Genomic DNA, 18,461 nt, shown 5'->3' on the forward strand with positions numbered 1-18,461 from the left:
TTTATTGTTATCTTTCTTATTTTGATACCACTCTTCAGTGCCCCCCTAAAGGATTATAGAGGGGTAGGAAGCTGACATATTTGAGTTGGGGGCATGGAGCATAAAAAAATATCAGCAACACAATTATGATTGTACGAGGCATGCCACGTGAATTTCAGACCAATGGGGGTTTGAAAGTGGCCTTGACGCACCAGATTACCATGACGACACTAGGGTCAAGTTGTCGAATTCTCAGCTCTAGGACAGAGTAAGGGCGCCATCTAGTAGGACAGATAGGGTACAGACACAAGTTCTAGAACACAAAGTCACTATAATTAAAATAGTGTTCTTTTAATTATGTGTTCTAGAAAACAAATGTGAGCGATCGAGCTGGGAAAAAAAATAAGATAATAAACCTAAAGTAGCAGCTAGATAAATTGGATAACATGTAGGCTAGATTCCATCATGATGCGTGTGGTCTGCTTTTTGTGTACAACTTCTCCACAAAATGATATATATATATTTTATTTAGAGGAAACAAAAGCAAAAACAAACATTTCGGCAATGATTCTTGAAAATTCAACTGCCAAATAGTTGAATGATTTGATGTTTTCTAAAGGTGATAACGAAAATTGTTTGCTTGTTTAAATATCATTTAGCCTATAGTTCCTTCAAATTGGGACGAACGCATTAGCTTTAGTTATAGGCTGTAGCAGATTTTCATAGAGTTAAAAAAAGAGTGGCATAGGCCTAAGTAAAAAAAAAAAAAGGAGTGAATTGAGGACAAAGAGAGAGTGTAATAAGGACGCAAGGTTTATAAACATAGTGGCACTACTATCGATAGCCCAAAATGAATTAGTTCACTTCTAAGCTTTTTGAATGTGTTTTAGAGGCACAATTTCGTGAATTTGCATTACAATGCACTACTATTTTTTTTTTATTGAAACGCCTATTTTTGTGCAAACCTTTCAATAATAGAAATGCATTTAAACAGTCGTTGGTATGGCAAGCAATTAAAACGTAAGCAATAGTCTACCCTTTCTGTTTGCCTGTCTATCATTAAAATTATTTTCGCCATTGATTTGTCTATGGTTTGAATTGTCTTTGGCCATTTTATTGTGCTGATCATTGATTAATATAGCTAATTGAACAACATTTGTTAGACTACACAATAGTGTTGCAAATATGTGCATAATGATTTTATTGAATTACTTTTCAATAAACCCATTTTATAATGGTTAATCTATTTCCAATTCTTGTAAACCTTACTGCCATATGTTGTTTTGGGCTTCTAGGCCTAGATATTGGCTATAACTCCGACATTGCTTGTCCTAATATTTCTATATTTCTTAATTCCATCCTTTACTTTTTAGATTCTTGTGTATTGTTGTATATTGTTAAATATTATTGCTCTGTCGGAGCTAAGAACACATGTCGCTACACCCGCAATAACCTGCTAAATTTTATTAGATTTTTTATTTTTTAATTGTGTGAGAGGCTATTTCCTAGCGAATCCTCTGTTTGCCCACAGTATGAGCAATTACAGAAAATACTTGGGAACAATTCCAAAGCTATTAATATAGGCTAGTGCCAATGAAGTGCTGAGCTTTCTTAGTTGATTCTTTATCATTGCAAAGTGGATTCAATCATCATCACGTATTGGTGTTAATTGTGTTGTGTTACTTAATTCGATACGGTAAGAGCGTGTCGCTAGAAACGCTATGGTCGTGGGTTCAATTCCTGCAGGGATCACTTACACAAACAAAATGTAGAGTATGCACCCACTTTATTTAGTTTTCTAAATCACTTTGGATAAATTCTGCAATTGACATGCATTATATACGGGGAACGATTTGTTGTATTTTATTTCACGTTTATTTAACTATTCTCCAGTGCACCCGATTTCTTTATATGTTATTTAATTCATTTACATTCCTGTAGACCTACATCATCTATGGTGATTTAACAAATGCAACATAACATACATTCCTACTCACAGGCATCCTCTTTTACCAGATAAAGGATGTATATATGTTTTGATATAATTACTCAGTTAACGTTTCGCTGTCATAATCTGTCAGAGAGCCTTGCAATTAAAAGTAAACGCAATCGACAAATGAACAAGCTATACCATCTAGACATACAAGTAAATACAAAACAGGTTTGTTGTGCAGCGACTGTTTTGTTAGTTGGTTCTGATCTTATCTGTTATGTGACGGTGGAACTGTAGTCTAGTTTCGCCTTCAATGGCGCCGACAGAGGTCACTGACAATGACCCGGCCTGTCCACAGCAAGAGATCAGCTTTACCTGCTCTCTCTGTCACCGTTACTACTTTTATTTTTTAAAGGCATATCTTTTTGCAAGGGCATATTTCGTTCAACATGTTATGGTGTAGCCTAACGATTTAAACGATTGATCTCGTTTTGACATTTTCAGGGGAGAGAGAAAGTGAATATAGGCTGTTGGGCGAATCCTATAACTGTAGGGCTAGACTATTTGTGTGCGCATCCTGAACTTCCGCGAAAAACTCGCATTTATATCAATAGCTTACATGATTTGTGCGAACCATCGAGAAATTGGCCGTATCTGAAATAAGAATTCATTCAGTCTTTATGGAGGTTGGGTTGATTTCCAGTCAAATCAAAAAGGCTATCCGTTTTGATATTGATAATATCGCCAAGTTATGTTTCTATGAAACCAACAAAACAACTATAGCTCACAGAGCTTTTATTTTCAAACTTAAATGATTGTTAAGAGATCGCGCTTTATTCGGTGTGGTGGCCTATAGGCTATGTGAGTTCAATATATGCCATAGCCTAACTGTCTTGCACTCAGATGTTGCTTCTTAATAAGAACACAACAAAAAAGTCACATGTAGCCCATTTTTGCATCATAGGCCTACATAATATCAATACCATTTTAAACACGGTGACTGATCGTGAGGAGCAACAGGAATTGTAATATGTGACTGACTGCGTGTCCAATTATCCGTAGCACCTGGTCGACCTGTCTTAGTCATTGACTTGGCATGCAAAAATGACAATTCTGGAACTCTAAGCACCACCAATGAATGTGGTGGATACTCTCAATGCAAACTGTGTTGTTGCTATTAATTCGATTATTAACTTCCACCCTTCTTTGAATATCAACAATATATGTTCAGTAGGCCTATAACATTTGGAACAAAACGAGTTTGTTTATAAGGATGTGTTTTGATAGAACTGATCCAAGATACTGTGATTGGTTGTCGTGCCGAAACGTTGGTGTTTATACCCATTACATTATTTGGAGGATAGAATGTGCCACTATCTTAATTTTTTTTCATAAAACGTCTTGGATCATAAAGTTTCATAATCTGCATATCATAGGCCGATAATATAATATGAAGCCATGTTTTTTTTAAATATAAGATCCGTAGAGTTGATGGTGCAGTCTCTACTTTTTATTGTATTTATCACAGTTTTCTATAAGGGGTTTTCGGGTAATAAGGTAGCCTAAAAATATTTCTAAATCCAATAATTTGATTGGAATTGCAATGGAATTCCACACATGTCTGACAAACTATGGCTAAAAGAAGGTGAGCCAGATGAACCCATGGAATCAACGTTTGTTTATTGATTTGATTTTAGGTCCGCCCCACTGTCCTAAACCCCACAACCTTAAAATATATAGTTGTATTAGACAGACACGCGTGTTCAAATCCTGTGCCATTCCTAAACAACTTATGAATGCCAATCCACCGAGGTGAAAGACCATCAAATATGTACACTCAAATATGCACACAGCCATGCACACAGATAGCCAACTTGGCGGTGTGCGCTAAACCGACCCGGGGTAATGCATAAGAGGGGTTTACGAGTTGGAATAAACATGAGCACGTCAAAACATCGGCCTGAATTGAAATATAGAATGAAAATAGCCATCAAAATGACCGAAAAAGAATATTCAATTTGAAGTAACGTTGAGCTATTTTGCGCTGGAAGCCCGCTCTACCAACACACTAATGGTACATTCACGCTTGGTGCATGTTCTCTGTATTAAATCCTATAATACATCGTTCAGGTGTGATATACAAGAGAAGTAAGCATTATATTCAAATGTGAATATCGTCAAAAAGCTTTAAAAAATGACCACACCGCACCGGGCTGGTGATGCATAGGCTTGTCATCACCTTGTGGGGTTAAGCAATGTTATTATTTCTGATATAATGTGCAAGCACACACATATGCACACGTACACATTATTCCATACAAGGCTTTACGCACACCATAGACTACACATGGACACAAAGACAATTTTTCAAAACCTGACCTTGATTTCTAAAAGATTTTCATTATTCCATCCTCTCGTCCTCTCGCATGCCTTCATACCATATACGTAGCTAGTTTATACTAGCTAGCTTATAGGCTAAATATTTCAGAAAAGTAAATTAACCGTAGCAAAACAAAGAAAGTCTTCAAGAGAGCAAGCTCATATCACTATTGCTCCTGTTCAAACCTCTACACATAGGTTCCAAGCAATGTGGGCTATATTCGAAGAATTCATCTTTCTCCTCCCTGTGGTTCTCTTCTCCTTAGAGGACGGCTATAGAGCCATTTGGGCCTTGTTACACAATGGTCTATCAAGTGCGGAAGCGTAGCCTCGTGAACATAACAACATTGACATAACACCAAATCAAAGCGCAGGACAGGATTTTGTGGAGCCCTGGATTAACATTTATTTGATTGTACCATAGCCAAGACTCCTCCCAGATCAATATTGAGAGGGTGTCTTGATTACGTTAATATTGTAAGCCGAGACCTGCCACCTTTGAGTGACGTTGGACACCACCAGACAGAACAGCTTATCGCATCATACTCCAGATCCCACTGGTTCATAGAGATAGATAGACGACTCATCTTGTATCTGTGCCATTATGGCGTCAGTGACAGCATGGGCAGCGCCGTTGAGACCATCTCCATTTTAAAGTAATATAAATTTTATTCTTATGCATTGGCTGATTTCTCCCAATTCACATGAAGCCCCACCAACTGGACAACTTTTAAATGGTGGAAGCCCTCAATGGCAATGCCCATATTAAAACGAGTTATATCCATGATGAGTGCTCTATCCATCTCAATGCACTGGTCTCATAGGCACATGCACACAAGAGAAAATGGGGAACAGGCGGGAGTCAAAGAAGAGCAAGCAATCTGATGCCGTGAGAGGGGCCCGGATTTGTGAAACTCGGCAGTCCAGGTCCAAGGTCCCTCGGCAGGGTGTGAAAGCAGCAGTGTGAGAGTCTTGATCTCCAACATTGATCCAAAACCCACATCCCTCGGCCAGATTTCGTTTATTTTTCGGTAGGCTGTGAAATTAGTTTGGGGCGCGGGTTCCATGTTAGTCGAGCTAAGACAAATCGATACATTTTCGGTCATTATCTGTTTTGTTTTTGCTAGTAATAATATACAATTAAAATGCGTATTATAAATATGTAGGCTGGTATATAACTATTATTTAATCCTGCATGTATGAGACTTTTGAGATGGCACATGAAAATAAGTAAATGCCAAACGTTAAGGTTATTCTGGGCATGAGACAGTTTTGCTAGTTTCCAAGTGCTTTTCCATTTCAATTACAGAAAATTAATGATATAGTTTTATGACCCGGTTACACATATGCTCTTCGCCGTAGTGCATCCAATACACACGAACTGTTTTGCTTATTTTGGGTGCACACACGCCTAAAATGAAACAGATATTAAACAATAGAATGAAAAAAATGGAAAATTGTTTTCCAAAATTATAAAACAATCACAGCTGTTAAAAAACACGTTATATGCATCAGTTTTCAAGAGGTCAGTGCTGGGTTCTCTAAACATCCCCTTCTAAACCCCATCCCCCTTTCCCCCCGACCTTCTCTCCTTCGCAAACCTCATTGGCTGGCTGTTGGTACCCGCATTTCCGGGAGCAAAGCCACTCTCTGATTCAACTTTATTGCGTCGGGTTAAAGGTGATGGCCTTGACTTCCCGGAAGTTCAAAGACAATATCTCTTTCTTTCTTGCAAGACATCAAAATACACCTAAACGTCCCAAGGACTCCATATCTGTAAATTGGTGGGCATCGGTATGAATTACATTCGATATATGCACAGCTACAGAGTAAAACACATGCCACAGCCGCAGGACATCGATGGGGAGGGCCTATACACCACCACATGGTCAATAAACTTGAGGGTTTTTTTCACGCCAGAAAGCCTCTCGAGATATCCTTGGGTTCGTTTTGTTATCACGAGAATAAATGGATAAGGATGACGTGAATATTGTGCACTAGTGATGATATCAACATGAGATTTTTGTATGTTTTAGAGTAAAAGGCCTTCTATTCGAGTTCCCCATTTACGACGGAAGGTATCTCACTCCACTGGGCAGACGGTGCAATTAAGAGAAAACTAACTATTTAGTGCCCCTGGTCTTTATGACAGTGTCTAGACTGGACTGGTCTAGTTTTCAAAATGACCATTGGATATTTATTTTAGTGCACATATCAACCTCTCTCTCTCACTCTCTTATTGACACATTCACTCACCAACATCAGTAACACGGGCAAACATGCACGCACACGCAAATGTGTTTTCATTTAGCCTACATAGGTCATACATGGATGAAAACCAATTCAACATTATAGCACCCCTAATTACTTGCAGACTTTTTCGTGAAAACAAGAGCACTGGACAATGAAGACAAATATAGCGCCCTCATACTCCTGACAAATTGCGCACGAAGTTCGCCTAATTTTTAACTATTTTACAAGCATTCCCAATATTCTAATCTGACATCTTACCCTTAGCCTATTGATTTGTGGGTAGACATGGAGTCTTGATTTGTATCAATTAGCCTAGATACCTAGTTCTGCGATAGAGCCTATACATATTTCCCATTACTCTTCACATGAAATTTCAACGACTTGTCGGGGACATGCATAGGGTTTCACAACTTTTTATAGGCCGTTGTGACCAGTTTAAATAGCTTAGTATACTGTGCTAGTAAGGGCCTACTTAAGAAGTCACGTGGCAGGTAACATTACATTGCTCTTCTACAAGCGTTGAGGACTATAGCCCTACTGATAACTAAAGCCCAAGCATTTTGTATGAATAGACAAATAGACTATAACGCATGTTCTTGGTGGATGATCTTTGAAATACAGACCCAGTGGAAATAATAACATAAACACTCTCAAAGAATGGCTTGATTTAAGAATCACTATTCGTTTATTTTTGTTACATTATTTCACTCGATGCATATTTGCGACGACATCTCTTCATACTGCATAAACTCAAAATCGGCAAGCAAACGGCAAGCAATTAACAAAAAGCTCACTATAGAATCAAAGAGCTTGTAAGCCATAGAGTTTTTAAGTTATTTGTTTGAAATCTTTCAAAGATAGTAATTAGTTTAAGGGATCAAATTTGATAAACAAATGAAATTCATATATACAGTCAGTCATATTGTATAGTCTCTTAAAGGACATTATTCATTTGGGACCAATGATTCGTGTCCAAGTTCTTGGTTGCGGCAAAAATGTGTCTGTATCTGCAAGGTACCTATGAAGAATCTGTGCGGCTGTCCTCAAGTCGGTTCAGTTTGTAGCGAAATCATTTCACAAAGAAAGGATAATGTTGAAATGCAAAGGTAAAAGAGAGAAATGTCACTGGAAAGACAGCATTTCACAAGTGAATCGAAATAGGCTATATAATCAAACAAAATAAAAAATACTGAGAACTGTCGTACTTGCGATTATAATGTTTGACATATTTGGCTTAATGTGGCAAACGTGTGAATAAAAAATCTTTAATTGGCAAAAATGTTGTACACAAAAATGAAATGTTACCTTAATTTCTCTGCTATTGTCAGAGATACAGTTCTCTGAGGTCTTGCTTTTTGCTGGTTCTTGTTATTGGTTCAACAAAACAAGGAAACATAAAAAAATATGAATAATTGCTTATCTTTCTTTTCAGTCCCAGCGTTTTCATGACCTAACACTTGTTATTAGCTGAAGTCGACTCTGGCTTTGTCCTCCAAAGGCAATTCAGTTTTAGAGGTGATAATATTAATGATTATTTCTCACCAAAGCTATCAGTTTAGAGTTCACAATAAGGGGTTGCCAGAAAAATACTGCAGGCGATCTCGGCTTAATTTCTTTTCTTTCATTCGGCGGTTCTGGAACCAGATTTTGACTTGACGGTCAGTGAGGTTTAGCATTCTGGAGAGCTGCAGCCGTTTCTCCTTGTTGATATAAACATTAAAGAAGAACTCTCTTTCCAGTTCTCGAATCTGGAACTTCGTGTAAGGACACCTCTTCTTCCTCGTGCGTGGTGTACCTTAGAGCAATATAAAACAAATACGCAGAAGAATGTAAGGTCAAATCTATCCAACATGTACACTTTAAGTAAAATAAGCATTTAGAGACTCGTTGAATCTTGTGGAGATTCAAAACGTAGGTTTGTCAAGTTTTATAAAACGTAAGTTTGCTAAACATGTACCCTTAAGTTTGCGCATACATTTTATTTCTCTGTATCCTTAAATACATCCCCCAGTGCCATCCCATTGTGACATGGATAACTTATGATGCAAAAGTATAATCAGCCTTCTCCTCTATAAAACCTCTGACTAGTTTTCTAACGCTATTCACAAGACATTGCACTTTTACACCCTCACTACCTCATTATTTCCCTCTCTCAATACACTGCAAAAATGGCAATATATGCCTATCAAGGAACATATTTACTTTCATATTGCGATCATATCTATGGCAAATTAACACTGGATAGCTAGATAGGATAACCAATGGGTGGGATATTATTAAAGGCTAGAGACAAATTCTTCCACATGACACTATGCGGGCGCTTTGGCCTGCGAAGTGGGAACCACCGTTTCATAGTCTACGAATACATTTGAGATAATTATATCTATTTTGACCAATTTACCGATGCTCATTGGTTTATCACATGGACTATAACGAAGCAGAACGAGTTTGTTGGTGATTTACAGAATATCTCAACGCTTGAAATATTTAAATCACTGCTTAGTCTACAAACTGAAATACTAAGATAGCCTTTTTGAGAAGAGCATGGATCCCAAAGAAACTCAAACGTTATTATTATCACAACCAATATTTTCCGAACAATTTTACATAAACATTTACATAAAATCTCGATAAAACAGTTAACATCTGCTGTTATAGCGTAAAGCAACACGTCGACAGAAGCAACACAATATAATTTTTACTTTTATAGGAGGCTGCTGAGAAGGGAAACATCACAGGACGCCCAAAAGCAGTGTTCTGCCCAATTGCTTTTTACCCTCGACAGCCTGGCGAAACATGCCTTAAAAAGCCCAGCGCAAGTTCATGATCAAAGTTAGCATTTGTCACAATAGCGCGCTCTTAAAATTTCACAGACTCTGGGATAGCTGCTGCCTGTGTGTAACGTATCGTTTTTTGAAAGCGCTTTCCCATCGTAAAAATTATTCTTGCTGGAAGAAAGAGCTTTGTAGGTTATAATAAAATCCTTTGAATGCTTATAAAACTCCACATAAAATCTGACCGACAAAACACAGGGCTAGTCCCTTAACCTTTTTCCCATTTACAGCTTCGGTACCTACTCGAGTGGCTGGTTTTGCTGGCGCTGTCGTCTTTCGTGACCGATGAAGAGGCACAAGAACCCGAATTAGTGTTTTCCTCTTCATCTTCTGGGTCTTTCTCCGGGTCGGCGGCGCTGTGGAGGGCGGCAGGCGGTTGAGACGCTGAATCCAGTTTACTGGAGTCGCCCTTCTGAGAACAGTTCTCTTGCGAGCTGTTATCCGCCCCGCTGTGTGTGCTTTCGAAAAAGCGGTCAAAGCCCTGCGGAAGAACGTTGTTTTTCCCTACACCCGAGTAAAAGCCCGTGGAAGGGTGGTTGGAGCTTGGGTGGTGGTGGTGGTGATGGTGATGGCTGTAGACACTTTCGTTTTTCATCAGCATTTCTGTCATGGTGGACGATGGCGGAAGGCAGTCCCTGTGTACCAGTTCCTCCCCTGAGTAGCAGGATGCATAGTTTCCTCTATGGTGCCACTTACTCGAAGGCTCCAAACTGTAAGAAACGTCTCGAACCGGTTGCACTTGGGAGAGGTTCGTGGAGTAAGGGTAGGTGATTTGCCGAGAAGGGGCCTGTGGCAGGAAGGAAGAGACGGCAGAAAATTCGGGGACATAATAGGTGCAGCTGGGGAGGTAAAGGTTGGACCCACAGCTTGCTCTGTCGCCGAACTCAGAAGTCCTGTCTTTTCGCGTCTGTGAGCAGAAGTTTCCCAGATTAACCGAGTTAAACATCGTTCTTCCCGTTCTCGTGCACTATAGATAGATTTTTTGGATTGAACTGCAGAAGGAGAACATTTGGGAAGGCGAGATGACGCGCTATCCATCTAAGTCACCCCAAGACACGTGATCGAAAGTAGATATTGTCATATATCAATTTGAAACACTTACATGCGTAGGAGTGGTTCACTTTGGTAAGATATAGGAGGTTCAAACGATTGGTTTTCCAACACCGCATGAGCATTATAAAAATCTATATCAGGTATCTTAGCTACGTAGCCTATAACTATGTAATCAAAATATGAATACCTTATAGCACATGCGCAATGCAATATAGCATATAACCCTGACAGGCATGCTAAGGGTTTTTAATGATAATAATAATTAATAATAATTCAAATTATTATTATTGTTATTATTATTATTATTATTAGTAGTAGTAGTAGAGGTAGTAGTAATAGTAGTAGTAGTAGTAGTAGTATTGGGCCATGCAAATGTAGGCTACTATAGCCTATATCTTGATAGTTACTAGGCTACTACTACTACTACTAGTACTACTACTAGCCTATAAAAGTTATTTTGCAAACCTTCACTAAATTTCGACCATATGAGATTGCAGTGTTTGAGATTTTCACCCATTTCCCCAATGTATTTTCCATTATCCTAAAAACCCTTGAAGTGCAAATTGAACATATTCTATAAACTCTTGAATTATTACAAATACGTTATAATAAGACATAAAATTTATTCCAGTCTTCTTTAGTGAATGAAAATGCATGAAGGCCCAATTTAAATATAACCTGAGATTTCAGGACATAGAAGATAGTTAAAATATTCATTATCATACAGTCCGATGGTTTAGTTCCTCGTGAAAGTATTATAAGTTATGAATTGCAAGTAAACCTGTTGTAATAACTGGTATAAAGATCTCGTTAAGGGACCCAATTTTAACGCAGTTCATTGCTCTATCCCCAGCACCAAGATCACTCAAAGAAAGAAATTATTATTATTATTTTTACATATATGGCTGCAACACAGCCCAGTGTTTGGCGACGTGGAAACTAGGAATTCAGAGAGAAAAAACACAGCTTTCGATTTTATAACCTGTGTGTGCGCGCGCGTGTGTGTGCCCCCATGCTTGCCCCTGCATGATTATGTTTAGACATTAGCCCGGTTTCACATATATTTTCTTCCCTGCATTTTTGCATCAACGAGAATACGCGATGACCATTCCATAATACCAAGACATAAGACATGCCAGTCCTACCAAAACCAAATGGTTTCATTGAATTTTTGAAAGGAAAAGGGCCAAGTGTACAAAACATATATTTCAGAGTTATGCTGTGGACTAATAAATAGTGCATAGTTTGAGATTCATGCAGGAACATGTTCACGACCTTGGTCCATTCCATTGGAATTCAAATCATTTCGTGTTTTGAAATTATATTAATTGTAATCGGAGAATTGACCAAGACCTTGGTCCTACTCCCCTAGACTTTACTCAAATAGTTGAGGTCTGCATCACTTTCTAAATGTGGTGGCTGTTTTTTGGGGGGGGCAGTTTGTTCAAAAGCCCAAATTTCAACAGAATTAAGTTCGAGCCACAAGACGCCTGCAATCAAGTACAAAGAAACCAGACAGCTTTCCAGACACAGCACTTGAATTTGACCACCAAAATCCTGTAAGCAACCACCATAAAAGGCCGAATAGCTGCAGTAAACAGACTTTTCTTCACCTCTTTGGCAACTAGGCTTTTGTTAAAAGGAGCGAAGTTTACATACAATTGTGCCATTTTAATTCCTTACATTTAGACCACTAACACAACATGTGGCATATCCGAAACAGACATTTACAAGAAGACTACATCATTGTGTTTACTGTGTTAAATATATCATAGGCTCATTGCATGCCATTCCAAAGCTGTTGAACTTCAAGAAAAGAAAGGTGAGGTGTGCACACTAGAATTTAATTGAGTGTAATGTTAGTCATAGTGTTAGCTTTTAAAGATTTCTGTATATCTCTTGTCAAATTCAGCAAAAGATTAGATTGAATGTCGGCACAGAAACTGCACCCGGAGAGCAGTAGAACTAATAAACAAATAGCCTGCCATAAAAATGGTATCCTCTTCCTGGGACCGTCGGCCGTGTATGACCATTAAATGCTCTCTTCCATGCTGCAGGGATGCCAAGTGCACTATTCAGTGTTCATTTGAACATACTGGCTATATACTGTTTCTTTTAGGCACAATACAGATCCTTTCTATAGTCGCTTACATGTAGCCTATAGCATCTGAATGTGAGTGATATTGCTTTCATGAAGGCTGACAGAATGTAACGATTGCGTCTGCATGCACTTGAAGAGCTATGGCTAGGTTGGCGCAAGTCTGCTCGCAATAGGACCCTGCACATAAAACAATCTAGGTATTTCGATATTTCGAGTTCGATTTGAAAATAGATTTTTGTCCTATACAGTTCTGCTGAGTTTGGTATTTCCTAAGACTGCATCCGACGGTTTAATATTGTGCATAGGAAATATAATATTTATGCGGGTAGCCTAATATCCCCAAAAGTGCCAATGGTCTCTTGCGTCTTGAGACTTGAATGAAAGCGGTGTTGTAAATATTTGCCATTCTCTGCTTGAAAACACCACTGTTCGGGAGAAGACTTTACGACATGTGTTTGACTGCGGAATCCTGGCAACGCATCGCCACCCCTTATAGTAATCCAACAAGACTACTGACCTATTTTTAATCCAAAGAGAAATCATGAAAATAGAGACCAAACGGAGACCAGGATAGGCGAAATTTTCTCTCAAGACAGTGGTCAAGTTAGCTCCGTGAATGTCTATACCTTCAAAAAATCGAGCAGAAACAATCGCTCAATGTGGCAAGCGTGTGAAATAATATTATTGTCCCCTCATGGCCTAGATCATTTTAATTGGATGTAAGCCAACCTATTAAATCCGGTTGTATGAGCTGTGAACAGTTTCAAGCATCGACAAAAAAAGGCCATGGTTACACCGAGGTCCTGGCTGCAGCAACGAGCCGCAGCAACTGAGAATGGCAAGCAGGTTTTAACACATATGCCCTTAGGTGAAAATATCAGGAGTTCATTGTGCAGTAAGCACACAACCTTACGCATTTCATTGTGCAAGTTTTGTTTTGCAAACCACTAAAGTGGGAAAGTGGATTTATCAACAAATAACCTAATTAAAATACAAGGACTGCAGGTGAGTTAGGTATAGGCTATAACTTACTTTTTGGTAAGTCAGTTTCAGGATATAGCATTTTGAAAGGTTGAAGGTTACATTAAGCTACTATTCATTAGAAATAAATAGCTTCTAAATATGCTAACAAATATCACGTGCTAGCCAATTTATTGTGGAAATTAGCTATACTATAAACGATACTATAACTTGCCTATACCATATAGCTTAACACAATAATAAACCATGAATAAAACACTTAACGATAAAGTTCGTAACGTTAAATGTGTTGATTTTGCCGTCTTGTTTTGGGGATAATTTCTGGCGAGGGTAGCCTACCTCATGGATATAACAAACCCAAATGTGCTATGAAAAAAATATTTTGGAGGGTTAGCTGAGGTGTGGTCTAGCCCAGGGAGAGTCAGCGTTGACAGAACACGCTCCTCGAACAAGCTATATTTGCTTTATGCTTATGTGTGGGAAATGAAAACCAAAACTGCAACAGCATACATTCCACAAACAATTTTGAGGGCATTTAAAATGCTCATTCCATATAGTAAAGTTTTTTTTCATTTCTGTTTTTAATCATGGCTGCCATCTGTCACTTACAATAGGGCCTAATATAGCCTACAAACCCAGTGAAGTGGTTGGATTGCGCGTGTTGAGGACTATTTTCTCCACGTGTGTGGTAGAGTCGTGTGTAGGCAGATAGAGTCGAATTTATTGTGTCATTTCACTTTGTGCACTTTTGCATTATATGAAGAAGACAAAATATTACAGGCTACACATTTACCGATGCATTTGCGAGATTTGTCTGTAATTTGTGGGGTGAATCTGCACGACTTGCGTGGACAGCCTAGGCAAAAAAAATAAGGAAACAATTAAGAAAACCTTCTGCACAGTAATCGGTTTCCAGGTGCTGACAGGAACAGCTAGTATCCACGAACACTGAAAACGTTATAACTATACTCAACGTTATAACTAAACTCGCCTTTCTTTTCGAGTGTGGGATTTGTACACTTGTTTTTAAAAATAACATTGGAATCTGGTTTATAGTCGTTACCAAATACTAATTTGAATCCCAAACATGCAAAAAAAAAGCAACAACAAGTTAATATTATCAAGCTGTGGTTCATTTCGTTACCTGTCTGAAATAGGATGCATACAAACTGATGAATACATTTTGAGTAGGCACATCTTATTTCGTTAAAAAAGACACCTCAGAACATTACAAATACTTGGATAAAGTGGGTCCATTGAGTGATGACACTGTTCGAGGAAGCTATGATATAGGCTTATCAAATGTTGACGATTATAAAACCAATCCATATCTGTAAACCGATAGATTATCAAAATAACATCAATTGGAGCAGGAATAAACCGAATTTGGGCAATATGTTCAATTCCAATATAGCCTATTTTTGGAAAAGGTTAGTATTTGGAAAGGGTTAAACATTCATTCAAGTGTCACGATTTCGTTTGCACATCCATGTACGGGAATAAATGCAACATGTCTGTGCGGTAATGAGAATTAATCAACTCGTCAAAAACTCTAATCGTAGCTAGTTCTACATTATTTCATCAACAAATCATCAACGTGATAAGGTCGCATCAAAGTTGAAAACTAATTAGAGGATGAAAAATTAATCGACTAGCACAATACACATGTTGCCTTGTTTCAAAACAAAATACAACCAGGCAGGTCACCCATGATACAAGTCAGTATTAATGTCAATCCATTTTGGAGGACGTCGGGAGATGACGTGGAAACCGGCCGCTAGAGGCAACAGTGAGCGCTGTTACCTTCAAGTAGGCTTTGGTTTTGCCAGGGCTTCGTGGATGGTAAAAAGGTTGCATGTTCGAATCCAGAGATAGATATTTTTGTTTTAACTTATCCTTGGATTAATACAGAGAAGTAATCACACTTTGGAACAACTTCGAAATTTGATTTTTGAGAAACGTGGATGAAGGTCTAATTCTGACGTAAGACTATGAGAGCTTAGGCCAGGCCATACAATGCCATGCAGTTTAGGCCAATGGCACAACAAACACATATTGATCAAATTGGATATAAAACTGACATCCAGTGGAAAGCACAGCGCATCAAAACAACAAACTAGATAACCACCTAATATAAAAGTACTATACACTTTTATATTATACGGCACTATACTACGACTGAACAAAAAAACAAAAATTCGTAAATGAGCCAAAAATAATAAACTGGTATAACCTACATGTGCCATGTGCCCTGGAGCTCTCAAACGCAATATGAGCATACAAGTAAGCGATGGTTACACCAATTCAGGTAATGAGTTGAGATTCAACTGGAAATTGTCAAATATTAGGGCTATGAGGCCTCAGTTGGTTGGAACAGGGTATCTGCAACACCAGGATTGTGTAAACTATATTTGATTCCCGCATTGGAAACATACGAATGGATATTCAGTACGTGGACCGTACATCGCTTTGGACAAATGCATATACACATATTTACATATATACATATTTTTTGAAGGATGGTTTCCATAAAATCATTTAATTTACTGAACTGCCTGAGTGGAACTGGAATTGGCCCCAAATCGTGTTTATTTTTTGGTCCAATATTTGATGGCAGATACAAATATGTGACGAATAATTCTCAATTCGTAAGCTTACGAATTGAGAATTATTCGTCACATATTTGTGTGGTGTTCAGATGATAACCCATGTGGTCGATATCCCACGATCAGCAATGTCTCCATTTTGCATGGCATACCCTCAAATCAACTGATAGAATATCAACCAGAGGTTTCAGTGGGTACCAATGCATGACTTCGGATGACCACAAGCAGGCCTTCACGGTAATTCAGGTGATCCATTATTTACTTGGATAGGGTTTATAAAATCACCTGCTACTATTCTGAAAATAATCAACGTGTGAATTTCTTCATAAAAAAGTTGCAAATTTGCGTTGCTCAGATTATGCCTGCTACTAGGCTAGTGTATCTACAATCGTAGGCTATTTTATCCTCTAAACTGGGATCAAATTGCTTATAGCCTAGGTCAAAAATCACGACATGTCCAAAATACCCAATGAACTTTAGCTGATCTGAGACATTTGGCATTTGACTATCTGAGATCAGACAAAAAACGCAGTAAAACTTTTTTCTTAAGTATCTGAAAGGTAAAGTAGATTTATGAGAAAGGAAATAGAATCTGTATTTTCTTACCAAATATCCGTCTTTGTTTCCTACAGGATTCGGTAGCGCATAAGCATTGGGCCCCTAATTAAGCCTCTCTCTTTATGACGTTTAATTTCCTCTCCAACTCTAGACACTGCTCCCTTCAGATCTAGCGGAGACTGCCGCTTTTGAAGTTGGCATCCCGATCACATTGGATATATTACATCTCCTATTCTTATTGAGAAACAATTTATTCTCTCAAAAACGCGCCCTAGAACCTTTCCTCTCCTGTCCCTCTCTATCCACCTAAGTTGTAAGTCTTACTTTACACTCAACGAGAAATGTATTATAAAATACAACCACTATACGACTTATAGGAGCAGTTTTCCCCCTCTTTTTTACCGGTCATTCTTGCCCTTTTCCCAAAACATTGACGATGGACAATGGAGCCCCATATAAGGAGCTTACTAACTTGACCTTCAATTTGTCGGGGGGTTTCCGCCCACATAGACCGCAGGAAAAACACGAACAATGTGCCACACCGTCCGCAAGCGCAGCTGTGTGGAAATCTTTAACATCAAAACAATGCACAGCCATATGTATGGCGCACTCATGTGGAAAGTTTTAAAAGTTTCTCAGATTTACGCCTCTGAATTCGTTTTTGGCATGTAGTAGGTAGATATAGGCCTATAGCCTAATGGCAAATATGACGAAGGATTATGTCGCAAAGCTAAGCCATGAGCCCCACAAGCACACGGAACAACCCACAGTAACTTTATTTGGCAAATAGGTTTCTAATAAAATGCAAATAAGATTCCACATCAAGTGACAGTAGTTACTCAAAAAAACTCAGGTGATGAGTTTTAGTTCATCAAGACATTATAGACATTAACTATAGGCAATTTAATAGCAGGTCTACTTTGAATGTAAAAATAGACATAAGGTGTGCGTAAAACCTATCTGATAAACGTGCGTAAAAGTCCAAATTCTCAGCGTGCATAAGGTCGATATTCTATGAGGAGATGCACATGATATGGGATGTCTAAACAGCGATATCGCAAAAAAGATTAGAGAAAGGTCGTGCGTAAAACCTACTTTAAATCTGAACATATCAAACATACCAACATAGACATATGCTATTTAATAATAATAACAACATACCTACTTTGAATTTAAGAATAGAGAAATGGTGCTCGTTACACATAGGCCTTTCAGATAAGCTTGCAATATAGTAAAAAAATGGACAAAAGGTGTGTATAAAACCTTTTTTTATCTAAACATATCAACACAGCCATTATGTCACAACATCATCACCTTAAACTTAGCTTAAATTGTTTAATATAGTTGAATCTATGCCGAACCAATGCGCGGTTGGTTTTACTGAAATGAATGCACGGTGGTTTAGGCGTAGGCCTTATATTGGACGATGTATTTAGAAAAATCTTTGGAAAAATCTAAGCAAAATCTGAATGAAAACTACCTAAAAGAACGAGGATGTCAAACAAAGCACGCAAATTAAATGAAAACCCATTTTTAAAGAATAGGTCCAATCTTAATTTGGCATTGGCAACCTTTTAGTTTTACTATGCTCCCATATTATATTGGGGTGTAGACATTCACATGCCTATTCTAATTCAGTTGTTGTTTGCATTTTATCTGTGAAAATACAAATAAAAACAGTTAAGAAATAGGTCTAGGCCACCTCAGAAAATTAGAAAATATAAATTCCTTCCATTGTTTGTTTTCATTGTGTTTAAGCACTTTTTCCATCTTCATTGCAAAAT

The 18,461-nt window shown here is 38.2% G+C and overlaps 1 protein-coding gene across 1 annotated transcript; it reads right to left on the reverse strand.

Moving 5' to 3' along the window:
- Positions 1-8,106: 8,106 nt before the first annotated feature.
- LOC139369791 (homeobox protein Hox-C11a-like) lies at positions 8,107-10,324 on the reverse strand. The gene is made up of 2 exons (XM_071109058.1): positions 9,618-10,324; positions 8,107-8,323 (listed from the first exon to the last, which is right to left on the reverse strand). Exons 1-2 carry the CDS (start codon positions 10,322-10,324, stop codon positions 8,107-8,109), a joined length of 924 nt encoding a protein of 307 aa, XP_070965159.1.
- Positions 10,325-18,461: the final 8,137 nt, after the last annotated feature.

Source organism: Oncorhynchus clarkii, chromosome 17 (genome assembly GCF_045791955.1).
Source record: "Oncorhynchus clarkii lewisi isolate Uvic-CL-2024 chromosome 17, UVic_Ocla_1.0, whole genome shotgun sequence".
Lineage (NCBI taxonomy): Eukaryota > Metazoa > Chordata > Actinopteri > Salmoniformes > Salmonidae > Oncorhynchus > Oncorhynchus clarkii.

Coding starts and splice junctions, on each gene's coding strand:
- LOC139369791 (XM_071109058.1), bottom strand. CDS start 10,324: ATGTTTAACTCGGTTAATCTGGGAAACTTCTGCTCACAGACGCGAAAA. Junction 8,324..9,617: donor AAAACCAGCCACTCGAGTAG/GTACCGAAGCTG, acceptor ACCACGCACGAG/GAAGAAGAGGTGTCCTTACA.